The sequence below is a fragment of the Vespa crabro genome, chromosome 1, assembly GCF_910589235.1.
Source record: "Vespa crabro chromosome 1, iyVesCrab1.2, whole genome shotgun sequence".
Lineage (NCBI taxonomy): Eukaryota > Metazoa > Arthropoda > Insecta > Hymenoptera > Vespidae > Vespa > Vespa crabro.
The window spans coordinates 21,797,558-21,822,158 of NC_060955.1; the positions used below are offsets into that span (position 1 = coordinate 21,797,558).

Genomic DNA, 24,601 nt, shown 5'->3' on the forward strand with positions numbered 1-24,601 from the left:
CTCACGGAACGCGTCGTTTATCGTTTTTATTCCTTCCGTTGAATTCAAAGTAAACAGAGATGGAAAGAAGGAGAGAGAGAGAGAGAGAGAGAGAGAGAGAGAGAGAGAGAGAGAGAGAGAGAGAGAGAGAGAGAGAGAGTAGGGGATATGATAAAATTGAATTTATCCTTATCTCAAACGTTATTTATTTTAAATATAATATTTCATATGACATTGTCTCGAGTAAACAACAATGATATTGCCTATGATTGTTTTTATGCCTTTGTAAAGAGAGTTTGTTATTTAAAACGTAATCGATTTAAAAATAAAATTTCTTACGATATTGCCACGAGAAAAAAAGCAAGAATGTTGTTTACAAGAAAACCTTACTATCATATGCCCTAAAACGAAAAGGGAAAAGTAATAAGAAAGAGAGAGAGAGAGAGAGAGAGAGAGAGAGAGAGAGAGAGAGAGAGAGAGAGAGAGAGAGAGAATACCTAATTCAGTAACTCGGCAATATCCTTTTACGTAACAACTCGGCTCGTATCTGGCTTTGATCTGAGAAGGGTGAAAGGGCCCGACCACGGGCCAACTCGTGTCGTTCGACTCGATAATTCGAACGCTTCGTTCGTTCCTTCCTTCGTCTAAATGTAGCAGCCCTCCTCTTACAACGGTCTTTCCCCTCCCCCGGCCCCATCCTTCCTCTCCCGCCCCACCACTCTCCTTTTGCCTTTCAACGAGCGACGCACACAAACAAAACCGATAAATATTCGACAAGAGACAACGGCTTGTTGTTAGTTTGGCCCTTCGCTCACAGAAACACGTGTTCCGTGTCCCACGCGAGAACGTGTATCGGTCAAGTATCGGATTACTGTCATGGGATCACCCTTTAGGAACCCTGTCAGTCTGTCTGTCGAAGGGTAAGTGCATGTCGACGCTGCCCGGAAACCCTCCGCAAGAATAATCTCTGACGATAGGAGGGAAATACCGAATTCTCTTTTAACGTGTCACATCCGAAAGCACAAGCTCTCTTTTCCCTTTCCTCTACCTTCTGGCAACCTTCCCTGATATACCCTAATGTCGCTTACAAACAAACCGCTCGAACGACCATTGTTTCGACTATTGTTGTCGCTGGTATGTTTCTCTCTCTCTCTCTCTCTCTCTCTCTCTATTTCTCTTCCTCTCTATTTATCTATCTATTTATCTATCTATCTATCTCTATTGGTCGCTCGATTTCTCTCTTTTTATGTCAATGCTTCAACGAGACTATTCTACACTTTATCATATCTTGTATCGACGTTAGAATAATATCTGATCTCGTTGAGAATTCACCTTAAATACGAAATCTCCTTTCCAATGGGATTTTCTATGATACAAAAGTTTTTATAAACGTAATTGTTTCAATTGAAATCTTTTACGTCGATTGAATTTAAAGCTCGATAAAGAAAAAGATAAATTGAAACCGATTGATATACGTATGTAAGATTTTATTAACAGAGAAAAACATTATTTCCGATTGTAATTAATTTAATTTGTAAAAGTAAGATATAAATGATCTCTATATTCACTTTCGTTCTTTAATAAAGAATGATTTTTTTCGATTAAGGTAAACATTTTTTCATCACAATTGGAATTTTTCGAGACAGTCGAAAATTTGTAATATTTTCTCATGCAAATAAACAATATCCATGCAATAATAATATATAGATTTATATATTATTAAAAAAAAAAAAAAGAGAGAGAGAGAGAGAGAGAGAGATTTGTAATATTTGATATCCAATAAATATTATATGTTATGTTATATCATTTTTCTATATTACATATTATTTATTATATTTATATAATTATATCATTGTTTATTTGGTCTATCAGAAAATAATGAATTAGTTATTAACGCAATCTAATACTTTTATATATTTTTTCTCTTTTTCTTTTAAAATCACTTTAGTTGATTCTCGAAAGCTTTTCGATTGGATCGATACGAATTGTACGATATTCGTGGGCTAAATTAAAGGAACCTCAGTGAAATCGTACTCGCGTCGTTAATATTTCATGCGCGTGGAAATATGCAAGGTAGGTAGGTAGGTAGATAGGTAGATAGGTAGGCAGCAAGCTAGCAAGCTACCTAGTTGGCTGCATCGTTGGGTTTGCAAGTGGAGCACACCGCACAAACGATAAATTCTTATATTCGAGCAACAACCAACAGCAACATCACCGCAGCTAGCGGCCGTTTCGAATGGAAATGAAATCGATCGATCGCAAAATTTACCGCGATTATTCTCTCCTCTTCCTTCCCTTCGTGCGTGTATTTTCTCAATTTGTTGCTCGATCGTAGCCGAGCAATGGAAATGAATGAAATGCGTCTATACATTACAATATATATATATATATATATATATTGTATGTGTATGTGTGTGTGTGTGTATGTGTCTATATAAAATGTATATGTATATATATAATGATACTAAAAGTTCATTGAAAAAAATTTAAACGTTGAATTTTGATCACATGTAGAAATTTTCGTTGTTATTTTTTGTCAAATTTATTATCAAAATCTATTAAACTTCACAATTCATATATATATATATATATATATATATATATATATATATATATATATATATATATATATTTATATAATCCCTGTTACATATTTTCAATAGCATTTTGTTGGTGTTTCACATTTTTCATATCCAATATGTTCGTTGGCTTAGATCGCGAAATTAAATCCAAGATAAGCTAAATAAAGAAAATTCTTTAGAAAGGGGATGAAGAGAAAGAAAAAAAAAGCTGAGAGATTGAAATGAGAAAAAGAGAGAAATATTACGGTAAAAAAAGAAAAAGGAGAAGGAAAAGAGAGAGAGAGAGAGAGAGAGAGAGAGAGAGAGAGAGAGAGAGAGAGACAGAGAAAGCAGAAAAACGAACATGCACGTAGCTCTAAGAGAGTCACCAACTAGTAATTAATCAGCGTTAACAGGCACTCTTTCATCTGCATATAATGAAGCCAGTTGGTTCGTAGAAGTTTTGTTTCGAAACTTCGCAGTTCCGTACGACGAGAATTTTTCGAAATAATCATTGAAACGAAATCTCTTAAGAAAGAATAACTTCGACGACGACATGAAAGAATTTCTACGATCTTTATACTGTTTTTCCTTCTTTTTTTTTTCTTTTTTTTTTTCTTCGTTAATTAATTAATCGATTATTAAATTACACTCGATCACCCATACCATATCATTATTATTATAATCGTAAGAATAGATAAACTATATAATTGTATACATAGACAAAACACAATCTCTTAAATCCAATTATCCTAATATCTTAGATCCCATTACTCTCATCACTCACATTACTTCTATTACTCCGATTCTCGTGATAGAATCTTAAATAATTAATAATTAGTAATTCCTAATACAAAATTAATTTATATACCAAGCTTATAATATCTTAATATTAACACTCGCATGTATAAATAAATGTATTCATCTCTCTCTCTCTCTCTCTCTCTCTCTCTCTCTCTCTCTCTCTCTCTCTCTCTCTCTTTGTATATATATATATATCATACAAATTATTTTTCATTTCGAAAATTTTCAATTCCCTTCACGGAATACTTGTTACAGTCGTAATACATAAACATGGTTTAATTGAAATATTTCTTATATCGTTCTTTTGAGATATTTTAGGATGATTTTCATGGGAATATATATATATATATATATAAAATTGAATTACTAAGATTCTCATAAAGCAATAGCTTGTTTTATAAGACTATGTGAACTCGATAAATTTCCGAGTAGCAATTTAAAAATTGTTTTTTTGTCTTTCATTCTTTTTCGATGAAAACGTAAAAAAGTCAAGGACACGGGCGGAGTACACAGTTTCCATTCATCAACGGAAAGGGGGGAAGACCTTTAAAACGATCGGAAGGGGATGATAAATGCTTCGCTTTAAAACGTTTGACTACGTTAATTAATATGATGAGTGCGATCAAACGCTAACCATGCTCTTTGATAGTACGTACTATGTTCAGAACGTTGATCTCGTTTGTAATCGAACTTTATAGCAAATAAACGAAATGTCGATAATATCTGTCCTTTTATAATAACTATACATAGGGAATATATATATATATATATATATATATATATATATATATATATATTTCAAAATGTTCAAAGAAAATTATTTCCAATATGACGAGAAATAATTGTAAATTTAATTGGAGGTTAAAATTAAAAGGAACAAAAAAAAAAAGAAAAAGAGAAAAAGAAGAAAGAAAGAGATTTTAATAAATTAAAAATTATAATCTTTTTCTTTTTTAAATTATTTCAAAGAAGAACATCGAATGGAATAATACTTAGGATACGTCCTATATATCCTATTGAGGTTCTTTTTTTTTTTTTTTTTTAAGTTTGTTTATTAAAAATATTATAGGATATTTCCAAGTAATTAATGGAAAAAAGAAGTAAAAAAACAAAAATTGCTGCGAAGTAATATGGAGGGAGAAAGAAAGATTGAAATTAAATGCAAATCAAAAAATATTGTAAATTGAAAGAAAAGACTTCGACCTTGAGAAAGAAGATTATCCTTATCCTTTTTTATATACTTTATCCTTTTTTCCTCTTTCTCTCTCTCTCTCTCTCTCTCTCTCTCTCTCTCTCTCTTTCTTTCTTCCTCTTAAAGCCATTTTTATCACTCTTCTCGAATACAAAGAATCGTTGAATATGTATGTATCTTTTTTTTTATGGCAGTTCAGACGTATCTCTAAGTCAGCAGATATCCCCTTATAATTCTCCTTCATTCTAATATACAGACATATGCGGTACAACGATATTCCATTCGGGAAATCTATAAACGAAGGGTTGCTTCGAGAAAATATGCAAGAATCCGTTAGATATACATATGTTAACGCACTGTGCGATATATCAGAGATATTGTATCTCGTAAAGTATTAAATTCGATTAAATTTTCGAGAAAACAAAAAGTTAATTCTTGCTTTGTAATTCAATTATTAATATAAGAGAAACATTTTTCTATAAAATAGTACGAGAATATTAACGATCGTATAATATTCTCCGTACGTATCGTATTGATAGATCTGATATAAATTTTTTACAAAGATAAGAAAAGTTAATTTAACAATTAAAATGTATCGGCTTTAATATTGAAATATTTGTTTTCTCAAATGAATTTAACGTCGAAAAACGATAATTCGTAACAGAAATCGAAACAAAAATCATATTTGTTCTTTTTTAACTTTCTTATAACCTACCTGTTTTCAAGAGCCATTGATTTGTTCGATTCTTTTCATTTAATCTTCTTCGAACGACGATTTTCTATCAATCCATATGCACTGCGTCACGAGAAACTTAAAAAAAAAAAAAACCCGTAAAAATGTAAAAGAAACGAAGAGTATAGTACGAAAAAGAAAAAACAAAAAAGGGAAAATATATTGTACGTAAATAAGTGGGACATCATCGATTGGCAATGATGCAACAAGGATATGATTTTGAATTTTCCACGATCCCGCGTCACGTGTCCGCGCTATGATTGGTCCGCCGAAAGAGGAGGTATATCTTATTACATCACGGTTCGTACAATCGTTTACGGAGTCACGACGTTTGCTTTAAAAGAAATTACTTTTCGACAATGGCGGTAGCTCCTGGAATATGCGAAGCACCTGGATGTAAAGCAGAGGCGAGCTTACAATGTCCGACATGTTTAAAAATTGGAATACAGGGTTCATACTTTTGTAGTCAAGTAAGAATACATTACGTATATTATAGGTTATGTCGTACCAATGTATATTTCCTTTTGGTATGTAATTCAATCCTATCAGTATGATCATAACGAAAAAAAAAAAAAAAAGAAAGAAAGAAAAAAAAGTATCAATTAAATTCGAATAATTATGTTTTTAAAATATTATAGTTCATTCGATACATTCGATGAATTTCTTTTGCTATGATGATACAACGATTTAATCCTTTTTTTTTTTTTCTTTTTCTTTTTTGATCAATTTTTACAGGGATGCTTTAAAGATAACTGGAACTCACATAAACTAATTCACCAACTTGCAAGTGAGTTTACGGTTCTATTTCTTTCTGATATTACCATGATCCAGTTAATAGTTACGAATGGTTTTCTATAATTAGAAGGAGAAAATGTGAATAAAAGTTCCGAGTACAATCCATGGCCTTCTTATCATTACACTGGAAAGTTACGTCCTTTCAAAAGAGAGACACGTCGTGAAGTACCAGAATGTATAGGCCGTCCAGATTATGCTCAACATCCAACTGGAATTCCTATTAGCGAACAAGCAGTGAGAGGTTCTGCCCAAATTAAAATCCTTAACGATGAAGAGATTGAAGGAATGCGCATTGCATGCAAGGTGATATATTTATTCTAACATTACAGATAATCTTTGATCGTCAAAGGTTTAATACAAAGGGGAACATTATTATTTACTTCTTAATTTATATATGAGACCTAACAATTAGTGGGTTTTAAAATTAGAATAATTCACATAGCTCGGTCGAGAAGTCTTAGATGAGGCTGCAAAAACATGTGGCGTGGGTGTTACAACAGCAGAAATTGACAGGGCTGTTCATGAGGCTTGTATAGAACGGGATTGTTATCCTTCTCCATTAAACTATTATCAATTTCCTGCTAGTTGTTGCACATCGGTTAATGAAGTAATTTGCCATGGTATACCTGATACAAGGCCATTGGAAGATGGAGATATTTGTAATGGTAGGATGATTATTACGATCATTAATAAATATAATTTTATTTGTATTTAATGAATTATCTCTTATAAAGACTCTTTTCTTTTCAGTTGATGTCACTGTATATCATAATGGTTTTCATGGTGATTTGAATGAAACTTTTCTAGTTGGGAATGTTAAGCCAGAAGTAAAAAAGTTAGTGGAAGTAACATACGAATGTTTATCAAAAGCTATTGAGATTGTACGTCCTGGAGAAAAATATAGAGACATTGGTAATGTTATACAGAAACATGCACAGGCACATGGTTTCAGTGTAGTACGCAGTTATTGTGGACATGGTATACATCGTCTTTTCCATACTGCACCGAATGTACCACATTATGCCAGTAAGTAATATTTATTATATTAAAACTCAATAAATATATTATGATACAATTAATGTATATGATTTCTTTTAGAAAATAAAGCAGTAGGAGTTATGAAGCCTGGTCATTGTTTCACGATAGAGCCAATGATATCTCAAGGTACATGGAGAGATGAAATGTGGCCTGATAATTGGACAGCAGTTACAGCAGATGGACAATGGTCAGCACAATTTGAACATACTCTTTTAGTCACAGAAAAGGGTTGTGATATTCTAACAAAACGTTTGACAAATAATGGTAAACCATGGTTCATGGATCAATCGTAGTACAGTTTGTTGTAAAAATGACAAATTGCATGACGTCATCAGGATGTGCGTATTTTATTTTTATCAGTTAAAATTAAGATCTTTTTTCTTTTTTTTTTTTTTTTTTGTGTTTGTTTTATTGATTGAAAAAAAAATTTTTTCTAAAATGAAAGTGATTAACCCGGCTAAAGAAGCCAATGGAAATGGCCTTGTCCAACAACGTTTCTTTAATCTTTCTTTTTCTTTTTAAAAAGGGAAAAAACTGCTGACTCCTGTATTATACTAATATTTCATCAAGTTGATAAATATGTACATACGAGTATAATGTTTACCTTTCAATTGCGGGATGTTCAAAATAAAAGATTAAAATTATGTAGGACAATGGAAATATTCTATTTCCTTGCAAATAGAAATAAATAAGTTAACAAATAGCCTAAATACAATAAATAAATATCAAATAAATTAATAGACGATTCGTACGATCGCTTTTGAATGATGTCTATTGAAGAATGATTCAAAAGCTATCGGAATCGATCGCTCCTTTCGCATAATCATTTCGAGCATGGAAATCACCTGTTAACAGTATCCTAAAATTTGTCGATAAATAATCATCATATACAAATATTATATTAATAAATATTTTCATTTTCCAGTCTTAGATCTGAGTCGTGTACCAAATTCATATTTTGAATTTTGTTCATAAAGTCGTTCGTTCGACGAGGTGGTAGTTCGAGAATCCTTCGTGTCACCTTCGTCAATCTCGTATTCATACTCTATTTTCTCTTCATTCTGTGAATCAGAATCGTTCACGTATTCTTCGTCATCGGGCACCATTATTCGTAAGGGTCGTTTTTCTTGATTAAGATTTTGTTGGTTTAACCTTCGTCGATGTTGTTGTTGTTGTAGAAAACGTTGTTTATCACGTCTTTCATTTTCAGCCTGTAAACATTGAAACTATTATTAAATATCTATTTTTTAATATTTATAATTTGATTACATGTATACCTGTTCATGATGAATACGTTGCTGATGATATTGCTGTTGCTGCTCATACTGTGATTCATATTGTTGTTGTTGTTGTTGCTCTTGTTGCTCTTGAGTATCTTGATAACTCTCGTCCTTGTGATTGGGCGGCATAACTTCGCTTTGCTGTTGTCTCTCCAGTTGCTGCTTTCGTAGATGTCCAATCAACTGACTATTTACATTTCCAGCAGCAGCTAATGCAGCTAATTTCTCTGCAGCTTCGCGATTAGGCAAAGATGTGTAAAATTGTGTAGATAATCCTCCGTTATTGGTAACTTTGTTGAAATACGTGGATTGTCCAGCCCGATTATTCGTTTCCTCATAATCAATATTATTTTCTGTTTGTTCAATCGGTACTTCAGCAGTATAGCTTAATTCCTCGTCAGACTGTATATCAGTCTGTTGTATATTCGAAGGTTCTGCCTCCAAATTGTAATCCGCAGTGACTCTACCAGTACCGAAATTTTGATCTAATAATATCTGTTGTTGTTCGTGTTGCAATTGTTGATGCTGTTGTTGTTGTTGCTGCTGCTGCTGTTGTTGTTGCTGCTGCTGCTGCTGTTGCTGATTGTCTTGCTCATCGTAGTTAAAGGAATGCATCTGTGGTTGAGAGAAACTCGTGACTCCGTTGGGCTGGAGAAGTTGGCCAAGTTGTTGTTGTAGTAAATGTTGTTGTAACTGAGGTTGCTGACCTGTAATTGTAAATATGATTTTTATTCTTTATTTCTTGATATATCGATTGAATTTACGAACCTGCTGTATATTGTTCTGTAAGTTTATTTGGGAAGCTGTTCAAGAGTTCGTAAAGTTGAGTAGCGGATAAAGGTGGTCCAGCTGGTGCCGGATGTCCAACGTGTAAATCAGGAATTTGATTGCCAATCGTATTGGCTGCTTGAGTGGCGGTACCAGGGAAGCCAACGTGAAGAGAACTGCGCAAGTTTGTTTGCATTGGTGTGTCGGTTTGACCGAACTGAATATTCGCTAGGCCCGTGTTGGTTATGGGTGGATGATTGAGGAAAACTTCGTTGGTTTGTAGATCGGGATTGACTACCGTAGCCAGCCTGGTTACATCGAATTCCGGAGTGAAAAATGTTGGTTGGACTGTATGATATTCCTTTTGAGCTAGATCATTGTCCTCTGTCACTTCATATTGATGTTGAATAGGCGTTGGACTAGTTACAGTTCGTTGAGGTGCCAAGCTGGTGCCAATAGTCGCTAATCCAAAATCATTTGCCAATGTATTACCTAAAAAAAATCAAATAGATATCATAGTAACATATTCTTTCATTATTTAAATCAATTTTTTTTTTTCTTAAATTCACCTTGTAGATTGAGATTATAATTGAGATCGTTACTATATTGATGCTGAGAAATGGTCTTTTGTCCAGAGTTAGCATCAGAATTGTAAGGCTTATCGGCTGGGCTCAGATTAGGTGCAGGTATCGTATGAATAGGACCCTTATCGTCGTCGAGGTTACCTCGATGAGTCGGTGGCAATATCATTGGTTCAGGTCTATATTCCGGACTATATTCTGGAACTTGATTCATCGTATGAAATTCTTTGACTGGTGGACGTTGCGGAAGTACAGCATGATTGTTCAAAATCCCGAGAACTGGCATTTGAGTTTTCCAGGTAGTAGGAAGAATATTGAACGTCGGAGGTCGTCTAATCCTGAGATCGAAAATGATTTGCCTGATGTACCAGGCTCGTATCTTGGGTTATTTCTTAAACGTTTGAAAAGGGAATAAAGAAGAACATTTGTCCTTCGTATTTCATTCCCTTTTTCTCTTACCTATAATTTGGAGGTTTATAAGATATTCTTTTATGAGGAAAATTTCCACCAATGTGTATCGTGTTTCCCATTGAAATTCTAGGCCCAATAGGCCATGATTTCTTGAATATCGGTGGTGCATGAGGCAAAGGGGCTAGAGGCGGTCTTCTTAATTTATTCCTTGCCTCGGAGAAACAGATACACATGGCCAAGAGCCAACATGTCCAACCGATCACCTTAAAAATTTAACAGCTTAACGTCGTTAATGTGCATTCGATAATCGGAATTTTGTTTTCAGACATTCTAAACTCCTATACTCATTTTATTTAGGATATAAGCGATACGTGAGACGAATTCGAGCGTTCATAACCGGAAATCCAAGTTTGTTAGGATGATACCGTGAACGTTACGGTACTTCATATTGGCACGTGCTTCTCATTTCCTTTTTGCCAACATATAAATAATATATGTCTGTGCTCTTTATCTATGTGTATATATATATATGTTTAGATTATTATATTTATGTATTTAGGTACGAACACATATGTATTTGTATTACACATATGTATGTCTATGTATGTGAAGTATTAGTGAATGAAGAGAGAAGAAGCAGAAACTTCGTGGTGAGTCGACGAATCGAAGTGGGACATTGTCCCACATCGGTGCGAGGAAAAGCGAGGATAAGCAGGCCGGGAGCGGGGGGGTAAGAGAGAAAGAGAAAGAAAAAGAGAGAGAGAGGGAGAGAGAGAGAGAGAGAGTAGTGAAGAAAATACGACGAACCATGAAAATTATCGTATGTGTGCTTATGTATACATATGTATGTATGTATTTATAGAATCTGTTTGAATGCTCGTAAACATGTTAGAAATTTTCACACCTGTTGCTTTATAATGACTTTGATAATCAAAATTCCTTCGAATTGTTCGTTTATATCGTTCGATCGATCGTTAGTTTACTTCTCCTATTCGCTATTTATTATTTAATAATCATAAACATTTCATGTTATTTCATTTTATTTATAAAAAAAACCTTGCAATATTTCGTTTATCGAAATCATCGTAAAACGTAAACAGCTTTTTGACACGATTCTTTATTTTAAAGATCGAAACGAGAGTTGAAATAGAAATCGCGAACAATCATTGCAGTATTAATTATTAGATTATATTTAATTTAAAGATAAAGGGTAGACGTGGATTTGTAAAAATAATACGACGAGTATGAGTTAATAATTTAGACATTGTGTCAATTAAAAGTCCCGGTAAAAAATGTTGAGGATCTTGAGGAAAAAAATTTTTTTTAATTGTCTCGTTAATTAATCGTTATTGCAAGTGATATTAAAAAAAAAAAAAAAAAAAACAAAAAAAAAACAAAAAAAAAACAAAAGCTTATAGAAGGAAGTAAATTTGTGTAATTAATGTTAAAAGGGGACTTACCTTCATGATCGAAAAAAAAAAATAGAATCCTCGATTCTATCGATCAGCAGGTAAATGATCGATAATGATGTGACACACAGAAATATAAAAACCGGCTTTTCTCTCGCGATTCGAACACGGAAAACCGGAAACCGGCTCTTAAAAATCTTTCTCGCGGCCTTGGTTATTGGCCGTCGAAGAAGCACTGCGCCTTCTGCACGCAATTAGGTCATTGTCCTTCATTTATACTCTCGACCAACGTACGTTGATCATCGGGGATGCCAAAAGGTTACTTGCTACTCCTACTCTCGCATTCACTTCGATGCGTTGAGTGCACTAACCGGCGAGTTTTATCGCGAAAAGAAATTCTTTATTTCCCTGACATTCTTTTCATTACTATCGAATTGATCGTAAATAAAATTGAAACATTTCATGAATTAAAATTGTAATGAGAAACGAGATTAGATTATTTAATGAAATATCGAAAATATCTTAAACAATATTTCTTTTTATGATTTGATATTACTACACGTTACTTATTGATTAATAAAAATAATTACGTATTTGTAAATAATCTAAATCCCATTTAACATCTATATTTTTAAATTTCCATTTCATTTTCTCGCCAAAAAAAAATTAATTATTATATTCACATTCGTATTATCGTTTATATTATAAATATAACTTATACTTAATTATATTAGAATATGAATTATATCAGAAATTTTCTATGATATAATTTAAATTAAACGATTAAAAAGCAACCGGATTCTAGAGGATTAAACGTAAAAAAAAAAAAAAAAAAAAAAAGAAAAAAGAAAGAAAAAAAAATAAACAAATCCTTCATATCGAAACGAAGGGTTTACATGATTTCTCTCGTCAGCTGTCAGATTCGTGAGAATTAACGAGTTGAAATAAGTAAAATTGTTAAATAAGTAAAAATAATGATTAAAAAGAAAAAAAAAAAGAAAAACAAAACAAAATGAAAAAGAAAACAAAAGAAAATCATAGTAACCTATGATTTAAAGGGACAAACGCAGTAGGTGCATTGTCCTCCGATCCGATTTGTATCGATCAATCGACCGGTCGTCTTTCGTTTCTCTCCATATATTCGATTCACCGGATTCCCTATTACACTACTACTACTACTACTACTACTACTACTACTACTACTATTACAACTATATTAATAGCAAAAGGCCAAGAAGTAATCGCGAAAGAGCTGCATGCACGATCCAGTGACCTACTACCGTATTCTACGACATTGCACATATGAGGCCCGTAACTTGAAATTATCCTATATCGTCGCCATTTTTGTTAACAATCTTCGCGTATCGCGAAAAGCGATCATCGACGTTCCGTTCAACGAAGCAAGCTAACAATTTTCTTCGGTGCTTGCACGCGATCTAGAAATCCCATGTATGATTTATAAGAATAATTTAATTTTCTTTTCTCTTTTCTTTTCTTTTTTCTTGCTCTCTCTCTCTCTCTCTCTCTCTCTCTCTTTCTCTCTTTTTCATAGAATCAAAAGATCTTATTACAAAAGAATTACAGATAGGAATCTTTCTGACATAACCGATTTGTAATTTTGTATTCTTTCTTTCTTTTTTTTTTTTTTTCTTTTTCTCTATTTCAAAGACGAATCCGTAAACGGATTTGCGGTTTATATTTTATTCGCAGGTTTCTCGACCCCGAGGGACAGAAAGGAGATCGACGGAGGACATTGATCCGTACGATTTATTTCGTGAATGTCGTCCATTGAACTCAGAAACTTCTGGCTCTCTCTTTTACTCTTAGAAGGATGCTGGATAATCGATGACCGATCCCGCGTTTACTCGTGCATGACCGACACCCATCCATCTTACCTGAGATTTTCCATTTAACTACTTACTCGTTATATCTTTTATATATATATATGTATATATATATACAATTAATATAATTTTTCCTTTTTTTTCTTTATCGATTTTCCACATTACTTATATTCGCTTAATTAATCTTCGAGTTTAATTATGCCCAAGTAAATTTTCTTGACAAGAGTTTTTACAGTTTCACTCGTGTAACTTTATTTTACAAATTATTCTAGTACCGTTAGGTAGAAAAATAAAAAAAATCAAAAAGAAAAAAAACAAATATGTGGTTTCTATAATTTATAACTAGAAAAAAAAAAAAAAAACGAAGCGGTTTCTCCATACGACTTAATCAACGTACTCGATTCTTTTGATTTTTTTTCTTTTTTTTTTTCGTTTTCTTTTTTTTTTTTGTTTTTTTTGTTTTTTTGTTTTCGTTAAATGCGCATAATAGGTAGGTAGGTATCACTTGAAAATATAAATAATTGAAAAAAATGTTCCAAGTATCGATCGAGAATGAAATCCGTGTTCGGTGAACGAACGAAAGAATTGAGGATTTCGTTCACAGATGGCTCCACTCGCGAGTTCGAAATACGACGGTCATTTAAAAAGCACGTGCTCGTGCTTTAAACTGTCAATGATAGTTTTATCCTGTCGATCGTTAATATATATCACAATGTTAAATATCTCATGTAAAAAGAGTTTCTTCTCTGGATACGCGTATAATTTTTTGTTCCTTTCTTATTTCTTTTTGTTAAATTGAAAATAACACTGGGATAGCGTCGATTGGAGTTTGGCACGTTCACGTACATTTCTTCATTTATCAGGGCACCACTTTCTATACGAGACTACGTAATCTTTCATCTCGAAGTTTCTAAAATCCATAAGGCTTCGATGATTTGTACCAACCTCTGTATGGATACGGATAGAATGAATACGAATAGACCACTGAAACACAGATAATGTCTAATATTAATAACATTTAGTATTTGATTATATAAAACGGGTTCGTTCTCGTTCAGGAAACGTGTAATGATTTTTATATATATGACTTAATAATTAAGTTGATACATTTGAACATTATTTTTTTTTTTTTTTCTTTTTTTTTTTTTCCTTGTCAAAGTCCAGATCAAACGGAGATTAATTATGTCACAAGTTCGTTCTAGTCCAGGAAGGAGTTAAGGATATTCACCTGTCTTATTAGGTAAGTCGACATTTTAATTCTTTTTTTTCTTTTCCTTTCCTTTTGCTCTGGTTTTTTTGTTTTTTTTTTTGTTTTTGTCGAATCGTAAATTTCAAAAGTCTAGATCGTTAAGATATTAAATAGAGAATTTTTGTCAAAATAACTATGTCGCAGTACGAGTTTCCAATCACATACGATATAATAATAATGATTACAGTAAGTAGTTTTGTTTGATGTATATCACGCTTTTGTCAGCATGACGGAAGTCGTTGTCTTGGAAAGTATATATCCATATGAATATCGATACTATGAGAAAGCTCCTCCCTTTTCTCCTATCCTCACTTCGCCCTTCTACATCAAGAAGACCCAAAGACCCGTGAACACTTTCGCTTCGTTAGTGGTTCGTCGACTCTTACTCGATCAACGGCACCTCTTTCTTCTTGTAGCAAAAAACGAAAGTAAACTCGACTTTCCAGACTTTCCGCCCGGAACGGTCACGTTGCTTCTATGTGCTTTCGAACTTGTCTATGATTGGTTTTGAAAAACTTCACGTTGTTCCTTTCATTGATATTTAAATAGAATACGTTTGAAATGAAAGAAAAAAAAAAAAAAAGAAAACAATAAAAAAATAAGGAAGAACGAATTCTTTTTCTTTCTTTCTTTTTTTCTTTCTTTTTGTTCCGCCTATATTTACATCGTAGATCACGCGAACGTATAAATGAAAAAAGAACGAAGAAGAATTTCGATATTTTTGTCAGAGAGGAAGAAAGTGCATGTTAGCAAAAAAGATGAGGATGGAGGAAAAAAGGAAAAAGGAAAATTAAAAATTAAAATACAGGATATTCCGAATCTCCGTAAGAATCAGAATCGAGACAGTCAACCGAATTTTCACGTAAAGTTACCTGCGTCTCGTCCTGATTAGTCTTTAAACTCGAAATGGTCTTCTATCACGAAAACTTGCCGGTGATCTCACTGCTAACTTCTTCCTTTGTACATTACTTCTCCTCCAAATGAGATTCTTACTTGGTATACTGATTGTAGGTTCTAACATACCTCGACTTGGCCAGTAATGCGCGTTAATGGGATTTAATATGGGTAACGTTAAAGGTTCTTGAGTGGCAATATCGATGTGGACACTTGAAAACGTTGGTAAAGAGTTGAAATCTTGCGGTTGTATCTTTGGTAATTCCTGTCCTTTCTGATTTTCCAACATCGATATCTTTAACGTATCAAATTGTGGCGAGGTTAATGGTAAACTCGTGTGCAACGATGAGAGATCATTATAATTGGACAATTGTAAATCCTTTTCTGGTAAAGAATATCGAATCTGTTGAAGATGAATCGTTGGATATTCTAAACTCTGTTGAATGGAAAACTGTTGACTAGGCAAGTTTGGTAAAAAATTTGGTTCCATTTTTAAAGGTTCCAATGAGTTTTGATATGCCTGAGACAATTTTTCTTTATCCAATTGATAAATCTGATCTTTATTATAAATCACTTGTCCCGAGTTAAATGTATCTTGAGATTGTCCTGAATATACGCTGGCCGAATTTATATTATAACTTTGTAAAGCATCCTTGTTATCGTTCGAGAAATATTCAGGATTTTGTAAGTTCTGTTCGTTAGATCCCTTTTGTGGCCCACCGAAACTATTCTCCAGATCCTGGAGATTAGGATGATGTTGATCCAACTCCGGTAGATGAGTTGATAGATGTTGATCCTTGTCATTCTGATCGTTTTGTTCCGTCTTCGTCGGTTTCATGAACAGCAGTCCTGAGCGATCTTCGTCTGTAAACGTGACGTCTGTCAGTCCAGTCTTAAAACGTTACTAATCAATTCTGTTTGTGTTGTTGTTATTATTGTTATAGTTCAACGTTAGCTGTGTGTCTGTGTGTGTCTCCCTCTCTCTTTCTCTCTCTCTCTCTCTCTCTCTCTCTTTCTGTTATGTGCGTTATTTGTTGTTGACCATATTGATAAAATAAAGTCTCATGTTTTATCGATGGAAATTACTACGATTTTTTTTATTCCATTTGAATATGCGATTACGAATAATTTTGGGACTTATACAAAAGTTGGATAAGAATAATAAGAGGAAAATAAAATATTGAATTTCGAAGAAAACGATATCTTGTTGAAAGTTTAAAATTTATGTAAAACGAAGAGGATGGATCAAACTGATTATTGATCTAAAAGAACGTAACTTAATATATTCGTATGTTAAAATGAAGAGAAAGAAGGAACGAACAAGGAGTAGAGAAGGGATATAGAAAGTTAAACCGCAATATTTCAAGAAAGACAAACGATTTTCATTACGATGAGATGACGTTTCTATCTTCTTCCTCCTTTCCACGTATAGGATAATCAAGAACAGTGAGATTTCTTATTAAACGGGATTTTAATATGACTTTAATTACCCCGATAATTATTTTCCTCGCGTAATCTTACATCTCCTTCTTGAATATGATGAATCTTTTAGCGTGAATGATATTTGTATTATAGATATAAATTAGTATTGTAGATATAAGATAAATTGACTTTTTAAAATAGAGTTACTCGTTAGATTTTAGATATTAAACGTTTCATTAATTGGAGAATTTTTATCATAAAATACATATAATATATTTATATATATTATATATACTTAAACATATAATATATATAATATTATATATTGTATATTATGAGACAAGTAGAGACAAGAGTGCATAATATATACATATATATATCGTTTTTTGTAAATATCACTCATTGAACGATAATTTCATATCGAAAATCGTGCCATGATTAAGAAAGTCTTTTAATTTACCCTAATATAAAACATATTTTGCAAGTATTGTATAATTTGTTTGTTTTTAATATCCTATATGATTGGTTTCATGTAAATTGGTAAGTACGTATGTATGTTGGAAAATATTTGGGAACAGTTTTGTTTCGTTATTGACAGTTGAATGACCTACCGTCCGATGCCGATGGATAACTCGAATGTTCGTCGTAATTATTAGCAGGTCCAGGATAATCCTCGATGTTGGGTGGCGGTCCGTCATAGATGCTGTCGTGTTCTGATTTTTAAACAATTTAGAAATATAAAATATTTTGATCTGTCAATGTCTTATTTTAGTTCGTTTGGTAGAATTAACGAAGAGGTAGGTACATGGAGAATTCGTCAAATTCATTGATTACTCTCTTTTTCTTTACCGGCTCCCTGCCATCCCACCCCGCCCCCCCTACCGCCTCCCCAGCCCCTTAATCGTAACAATTTCTTTTTTTTTTTGCTTACCGATCGGTCGATGATCATAACCATAACTCGGTTGACCATAATGTGGTTTTGGTGGTTGTATTACGGCACTTGCTGCGATATGCCGACCGAGCGAACTAATGGCGTCGCCAGTCGTACTAATAATTTTGCCCTTCGTAGAAACCAAAAAGCCACCACCTTTGATCAATTGACCTTTTAATGCCAATACACCGCCACTTATGGCTTTCAATGCTTGAATGACGGTATTCAATATTGCTTTCTTGAAATCCCACACGTCGAACGTCTTTTCGCCGTACTGAAATATATCCAAGAATAATTTCGAGAATGAAAAAGAAAAACAAAAAAAAAAAAAAAACAAAAAGAAAAAACAAAAAAAAAACAAAAGAAAAAAGAAAAAGAAAATAAAGAAAAAGAAGGGGAAAAAAAGAAGGAGAATAATGATTTTCAATTTTCTTTCTTTTTTCTTCCTTCTTCCAAATTTTTTTTTCCTTTTTCTTTTTCTTTAAATATATATATATATATATATATATATATATATATATATATATATATATCGAGTGAAAGCAGATTAACGTGAGGAATAAAAAGGAAATAACTTTCTTAACGTTCGATTTATTGATTTATCGTTTGTAATGCAAGAACGAAAGTAGGTATGTCACTTATATGTCTAATCACACTGTTCATTAAGATGTGCAAAAGCGGTGGATCGCATAAACATCAAATAAATAGGTCATTTACTTTATAATACTTCACGGGAATCGAGAAAGAAGGAGGAAAAAAAGAGAAATAAATAAAAAAAGAAGGAAGCAAGCGACGGCGTCATTGACCTCATTTTCGAACGATTGATTTCCTTCGAACATGATACAAGGTTACGCCGTGATTTTATTCTTCTTGTTTATTTGCGTGGGGTTTTTTTTCCTCCTTCTTCTTCTTCTTCTTCTATTTTTTTTTTCTTTCTCTTTCGTGTTTGTCCTTTTCCAAATCGAACGTTTCATTTTTGATAAATGTTTTACGAAACTTCATGCATATTATACTTTCCTCCTAAGTTTGAAATCCGTCCTACTGAACTACTTCTGAAGTCTCATAATCATGTTTAGAAAATCTTTAAACGTTATTTAGTATAATATTTAATCTTGTCTCCGATTGGATGAAAACATGTGTTCTCTACGTCGTAACAATTTATTTGTTTTATGACGAAATAGAATCGCGCTGTTTAATATTTGTTTATTTGTTCATTTGTTTTTGTTTTTTTTTCTTATTCATAGAATTAAGCTTCTTCTTTTTTCTTTTGTGCGTTTTTTTTGTTTTTATTTTTCTTTCCTTTATTCGTTTCCGTTCATAATCTTTCTATGATCGAGATTAATCCTCGTTCTAAATTATTTTTAAAGTCGTCTAAAGAAAGATAAAACACGTTAATTTCGATCGCAAGAACGATGAAAAGATCATTGAATTTCCCTCCTTAATCGAGAATCTCAATGACCTAAATCACTTTTCCTCGGTTTAGATCTTTGATCAAAAACGTTCGTATATAATTTCTCCGTTTTTTCATTTTTAGATCAATCATCGAAAAATTTCATTATCAAAACTAATCGATCATTTAAGATATTAACGTTCGATATTTTAACATTTGTTACATATTATATTATCATTATTATGATCACCTTTCTCCGTAAAATTATGCTTAAAACTCACTTTTCACGGGACGTTGACTTCGAATGATGCAATATGAAGAACATTGAAATATTTTCATAAAAATTGTAAAAGTAATCGTTACATAATCTCGATCAATGATTCAATCGACAGCCATGAACAATAATATATGTATATCAAATAATATATATATATATTATATTTATATTTTATATACTATATACAAAATATACTATATATAAAAGTAATATAGAGTATATTAATATTAAATAATATATAATTAATATCACAATAATATAATAGTAATAATATATTAATCCTCTATAACTTAAATTTTGCTGTGTCTACCAAACAATTATATAATATGAAAGCTACAGCATTACTTATACGAGAGAGAGAGAGAGAGAGAGAGAGAGAGAGAGAGAGAGAGAGAGAGAGAAATATAATATATAATATATGTTATGTGTTATATACATATATTATAGAACTTTACAATATATACAATATTATATTAATACTTAATATATAGTATATGAAATATTTTTGTGGAATATTACCGGTTGAACAGGTGGTCCGTAAACAACATGAGCAGGTTGACCACTACTTCCTGAAGAACCTCTCGAAGCTGCTCCTGATGCACTAGTGAGGCCACCAATTATTCCACTAGCTATTCCCGAAATGATGCTACTAGATCCGGTAATAAAACTACCTGAACCCGATCGTTTGGTTCTATCCTGTTCTTGTAGAAATTCATTATACTTTGGATCCGTTTCTAGATCGATCGTTAATTTATTATCATCGATCCTCTTCATACTTCCCATAGCTTTTTGAAATTCTTCAGATTTCTCGATCATCTCAAGTATTTGCATGGCTATCCTCTGTTCTTCCTGTTTTTTCAATTCCTCGATAATTTTCATTCGATCGATCGACTTCTCCAAACTCGGAGGATCCGATCCAGCTCGATCGATTGATCTTCGATATGGCGCTAAACGCTGCAATTGTGCCGATGCTCGTTCCTTAAGATCATTCTGATTCAACGTATTTTCAGATAGAATTGGAACTATCGAGCAGGATGTTAACAAGATTAACAGCAACATCTGAAATATTTCGACGATATCTAGACACTTTCTTATCTTAATGATTTATTTTAGATTGATAAAGTTTATTGTTTATTATTGTTTAGATAACATTCTAATTTGTTTTTATTTTATTCGTAAATTATATCTTATATAAGTTAAATATATATCTCACAAATTTTATCCCATTTTATTTTATCCCATTTTATTTTATTCCTATTTTATTTTCTTCTTATTATATTTTTTTTTTCTTTTTATATTTTCTTTTTTTTTTGCAGCATTTATATTTTCAACAGACATCAATTTGTTTTTATAAGATCGATAGCCAAATATAATAATAGTATTTTATTTTATTTAATCAACAAAACAATTTTATTAGAAATTTTAAAAAAAGATCAAATTAATTAAGAGAATTTAGAAACAAATTGTCGATGATTTTTATATATTGATAAATAATTTATTTTTAGAAATTTCATTCTAAACGAAACTTTTTATCGACAATTGAATGATTATTCTAATTACTGTTATACAATTATTCTTACTCTTAGTATGTCATTCTAATGTTTTCAAATACTATAATTCAAATGAGCAATAAATATACGATGGAAGTCTATCATTCATAGATAAAACATAGTAATATAAAAAAAAAAAAAGGTCAACGTAACAACAGTAAGCAAACATTGTAGAGCGTTAATATGATGATAATAAAAATTCACTAAGGAGAAATGAAAAAGAAATGATTAGAATATAAAGTAATTGGCTTTATAAGACAATTTTACGCGTCATTGGTTTAGAAACGTCAAAAAAATAAAGAATAATATCGTATGAATAAAATATACCGAACAAAAACAGAATAAACTTTACTAACATATTATGTATTATTTATTAAAATGATCATAATGTATTCAAAGAGAAATAGGTATATTTAATTCTCATTAGATTGATACTATAATTTAATAAAATTGTATTATATCACTAATACGGATAATTAGTATTAGCTTGTTGCATAATTTCTGTCATAATTCGTACGATTATTTTAAAGTACTTTAAGACGAATAAACGAAAAATTGTTTAGCTTTCGAAATTGACACAGAGATATTCATTAAATTGTTACGACTTGTTGATTATGCTTGTTTCAATTTTTAGAAATCATTAAAAAAGAATATCACACCCATGTAAATAATAATAATGATATTATCACACGATTAATACATTATTGATATATTAATTATTAATTATAGAATAATGTTAAAAAATAATGTTAACATATAATTTGTCTTTACGAAATTTAATATACTATGAAATTGTTGTAATTTTGCAAGTTCGTACATTTTTCTTTGGTTTTTTTTCTTTCTTTTTTTTTTTTTTTATTATTATATAAAATTTATCAGATCTTCTTTCAGAAATTATCTCGGTATATTGATTTAAATTTTATTAAAAAGAACAAAAAAAAAAAAAATATGTAATAAATAAGATTTAGAAAGTTTTAAAAATAGATTTAGGACGTAAAAGATATATCACAAGACAAAAATACTATTTTAATTTTCCGACAAAGGGAACGCTTTCTTATTTTAAAAATAATTTTCGCGAAATCGTAAGTGGAGAATAAGATTCGTGTCTGACAATTTTCTCGAATTTGAGATGCGCCGAAGCGTTAAGTCGCGTAGCTGCGTGCGTACATAGCAAGTGGAGCGACTCTTCGGTGAAAGTCACGCGAAGATGCGCGAGGATAGCACGCGTTATGAAACGCCCATGCCAATGCCATACAATGAACTATGATATTTCATCTTTTCATGCAGGACCTTTATATGTTGTGTGTCTTATCGAGCGAAAAAAAAAATGGAGAAAATCGGATCAATCGTTTTATCGTTTGACCTCGTAAAACAATTCTCAGATATAATCGAGTACGAATGAATGAATTATCTTTTCAAATAAATAAGAAGAATGAAACGAACTTTCTTTCTTTCTTTCTTTCTTTCTTTCTTTCTTTCTTTCTCCCTCATAAAATACGATACAATTATATATTTAATAATTAAAATTTCTCTGTGCAATTATCGATCATTTTTCAAGAAATAAGTTAGTCGATCGATCAAGAAAGAAATAATATTTAATTGATATTCCTTTCTCGAAGTTTTTAGAAAGTAAAACGATCAGTCCCTGATAATATTTGATATTTTACGAGTAGTGAAAGGCACATTTGTAATGCAATTGAAAATTAAAAAAGGAAAGATATTAAAAATCTTTCATTGATGAAAATAGTAGCGGAAATGATTGAAAGCTGTCGGTATTAACCGTTTTAAAGAAAGAAGAAAAAGGTGTTAAGAGCGATCTCCTTCGAAGCATTCGAGAAGGAAACCATTCCGAGCAACACCATATTGAGTCCGGAATCAAAGGCCGGTCTTACTCTCAAAGCGAAAGTGATCGGGGATTGTGTCCTTGATCTTGTACAATGGAGTAGACGGCATGACCTAGATACATCGGAACTCTCTCGTACTTTATTTGAGAATTATTTTCATTTACCTTCTCTTATTCTCTCTCTCTCTCTCTCTCTCTCTCTCTCTCTCTCTTTCTCTCTTTCTCTTTCTCTCTTTTCTTTTTTTCAGTTTCCTTTTTTCTTTCGTCAATTAACTCGTCGAAAAAACTATGTAAAACGATCGAAAAGTGTTCTTAATTACTTATATACGATTAACGTGAAATATAAAAAGAAAAAAGTGTTTAATTAAATCGGATTAGTGGAACGACGATAATTTCAAGAAAATAATTTCAATCACAAACGTAATCTAACACAGAACGATATTTTCTCCATTGTCGACTATGAAACTCCTTGTTAAGTATGTTTGTTTAACTTTCACAGAACGGCACGTATTCAAGTGAGTCTATATGTTTTATCAAGCAAAGTCAAGAAAGTTTTGATGTCTGCGAAGAGAAAGAGAGAGAGAGAGAGAAAGAGAGAGAGAGAAAGAGGGAGAGAGAGAGAGCGAGAGAGAGAGAGAGAGAGAGATAGAATAGAAGAAAATAATTGCTTAATTTAATAAAAAGAAAAAGAATATATCATTAAGAAATCATTCGGATGACAATTCCTTTTTCGATACTCGTATAGGGCACTTCACACTTCCCATGAATGTAAAGAACGAAATCATTCTATGTTTTTACACAGGTAGATTTAGATATACCTTCTACTATGTGATCGTGACTTTCACGGTAGATCGGCAAAATGATCGCGGCACTCTCACTGAACTCACTGGCTGGCGCCATCGAGTATTTCCTCATTTTATACCGACTCCCACCTTTAAACCAATCGCGGGAGAGTGTCAGGATCTCTTTTTCCTCTCGTTATCTGTTTCTTTTCTTTTTTTTTTATTTTTTCTTTATTTTTCTTTTTAATTTTATTAAATTTCTTTTTTCTTTTTTTTTTTTTTTATAAGAATTTTCAAATTTCATTCGAATCCCCTTCTTCTTCCTTCTTTCTTTTTTTCTTCGGCAACAATACATATATACGCGGATAAATCGAGTGTCATTGAAAAATATCACCAAGAATCATCTCGACATTTCTTTGGATTTTTCTTTTTTAGTCTTTTCCTTTTTCATAAGGGTTAACGAGCCGTAGAGAAGAACGTACGACATGACTCGACGAAATTTCTCTTTTAATTTAATCTACGAAAGAAAACGTTTTATTCGTCGATTAATAGCAATGTCTCAATCAATAAGTAACAATCGAAAAATGAAAATTATTATTAATTATTGGAAACTATCTGTTGTTATTGATTTTTGAGTTTTCATTTGATTTATTTGATTTAATTCTTTTTAGTTTGCTTTTGATTTGCTCTTCTTCTTTTTTTTTTCTTTTTTTTTTTTTTTTACTTTTTTTTTAAGATAATAAAGGAGAAAATGTCGCATTCGATTTTTCGATACACATACTACGATACACATACTACGATACACATTATTTCATTTCGTTCGTGCTTTATATGTAATCTCAAATGAAATGTATTTTCGCAATCGCAT

At 31.9% G+C, this 24,601-nt stretch overlaps 3 protein-coding genes and 1 long non-coding RNA gene across 5 annotated transcripts; 2 read left to right on the forward strand and 2 right to left on the reverse strand.

Annotated features, from left to right (window-relative positions):
- The first annotated feature begins 705 nt into the window (after nt 1-705).
- LOC124425995 lies at nt 706-4,064 on the forward strand. Its single transcript, XR_006942634.1, has 2 exons — nt 706-899; nt 3,833-4,064. It is a non-coding gene; the product is annotated as an uncharacterized LOC124425995 (long non-coding RNA).
- Nucleotides 4,065-5,551: 1,487 nt separating this feature from the next.
- LOC124426591 (methionine aminopeptidase 1) lies at nt 5,552-7,753 on the forward strand. Of its 2 annotated transcripts, XM_046968454.1 has the most exons (7): nt 5,552-5,739; nt 6,005-6,056; nt 6,132-6,367; nt 6,507-6,729; nt 6,815-7,090; nt 7,163-7,440; nt 7,629-7,753. In XM_046968454.1, the coding sequence occupies exons 1-6, from the start codon at nt 5,629-5,631 to the stop codon at nt 7,393-7,395; spliced, it is 1,131 nt and encodes a 376-aa protein (XP_046824410.1). In that variant the 5' UTR covers nt 5,552-5,628; the 3' UTR covers nt 7,396-7,440; nt 7,629-7,753. The 2 variants fall into 2 exon arrangements, with proteins under 2 accessions (XP_046824410.1, XP_046824401.1); XM_046968445.1 differs by having other exon boundaries at nt 7,163-7,753.
- LOC124426584 (putative mediator of RNA polymerase II transcription subunit 26) lies at nt 7,484-12,186 on the reverse strand. The gene is made up of 5 exons (XM_046968432.1): nt 10,191-12,186; nt 9,720-10,069; nt 9,151-9,642; nt 8,380-9,089; nt 7,484-8,313 (listed from the first exon to the last, which is right to left on the reverse strand). The coding sequence occupies exons 1-5, from the start codon at nt 10,373-10,375 to the stop codon at nt 8,017-8,019; spliced, it is 2,034 nt and encodes a 677-aa protein (XP_046824388.1). The 5' UTR covers nt 10,376-12,186; the 3' UTR covers nt 7,484-8,016.
- Nucleotides 12,187-13,867: 1,681 nt separating this feature from the next.
- LOC124428222 lies at nt 13,868-23,821 on the reverse strand. Its single transcript, XM_046972080.1, has 6 exons — nt 23,770-23,821; nt 20,078-20,617; nt 17,892-18,165; nt 17,572-17,673; nt 15,517-16,402; nt 13,868-14,379 (listed from the first exon to the last, which is right to left on the reverse strand). Exons 2-5 carry the CDS (start codon nt 20,615-20,617, stop codon nt 15,540-15,542), a joined length of 1,779 nt encoding a protein of 592 aa, XP_046828036.1. The 5' UTR covers nt 23,770-23,821; the 3' UTR covers nt 13,868-14,379; nt 15,517-15,539.
- Nucleotides 23,822-24,601: the final 780 nt, after the last annotated feature.

What these genes read in the sequence shown, in the direction of transcription:
- LOC124426591 (XM_046968445.1), top strand. Translation starts at nt 5,629, where the DNA reads ATGGCGGTAGCTCCTGGAATATGCGAAGCACCTGGATGTAAAGCAGAG. An exon ending in ACTAATTCACCAACTTGCAA is followed by an intron (nt 6,057 to 6,131) that starts GTGAGTTTACGG and finishes TTCTATAATTAG; the next exon opens with AAGGAGAAAATGTGAATAAA. An exon ending in GAATGTACCACATTATGCCA is followed by an intron (nt 7,091 to 7,162) that starts GTAAGTAATATT and finishes GATTTCTTTTAG; the next exon opens with AAAATAAAGCAGTAGGAGTT.
- LOC124428222 (XM_046972080.1), bottom strand. Translation starts at nt 20,617, where the DNA reads ATGTTGCTGTTAATCTTGTTAACATCCTGCTCGATAGTTCCAATTCTA. An exon ending in TTATGATCATCGACCGATCG is followed by an intron (nt 17,674 to 17,891) that starts GTAAGCAAAAAA and finishes TTTAAAAATCAG; the next exon opens with AACACGACAGCATCTATGAC. An exon ending in TTATCCATCGGCATCGGACG is followed by an intron (nt 16,403 to 17,571) that starts GTAGGTCATTCA and finishes TCACGTTTACAG; the next exon opens with ACGAAGATCGCTCAGGACTG.
- LOC124426584 (XM_046968432.1), bottom strand. Translation starts at nt 10,375, where the DNA reads ATGTGTATCTGTTTCTCCGAGGCAAGGAATAAATTAAGAAGACCGCCT. An exon ending in TACAGAACAATATACAGCAG is followed by an intron (nt 9,090 to 9,150) that starts GTTCGTAAATTC and finishes TTACAATTACAG; the next exon opens with GTCAGCAACCTCAGTTACAA. An exon ending in AACGTATTCATCATGAACAG is followed by an intron (nt 8,314 to 8,379) that starts GTATACATGTAA and finishes CAATGTTTACAG; the next exon opens with GCTGAAAATGAAAGACGTGA.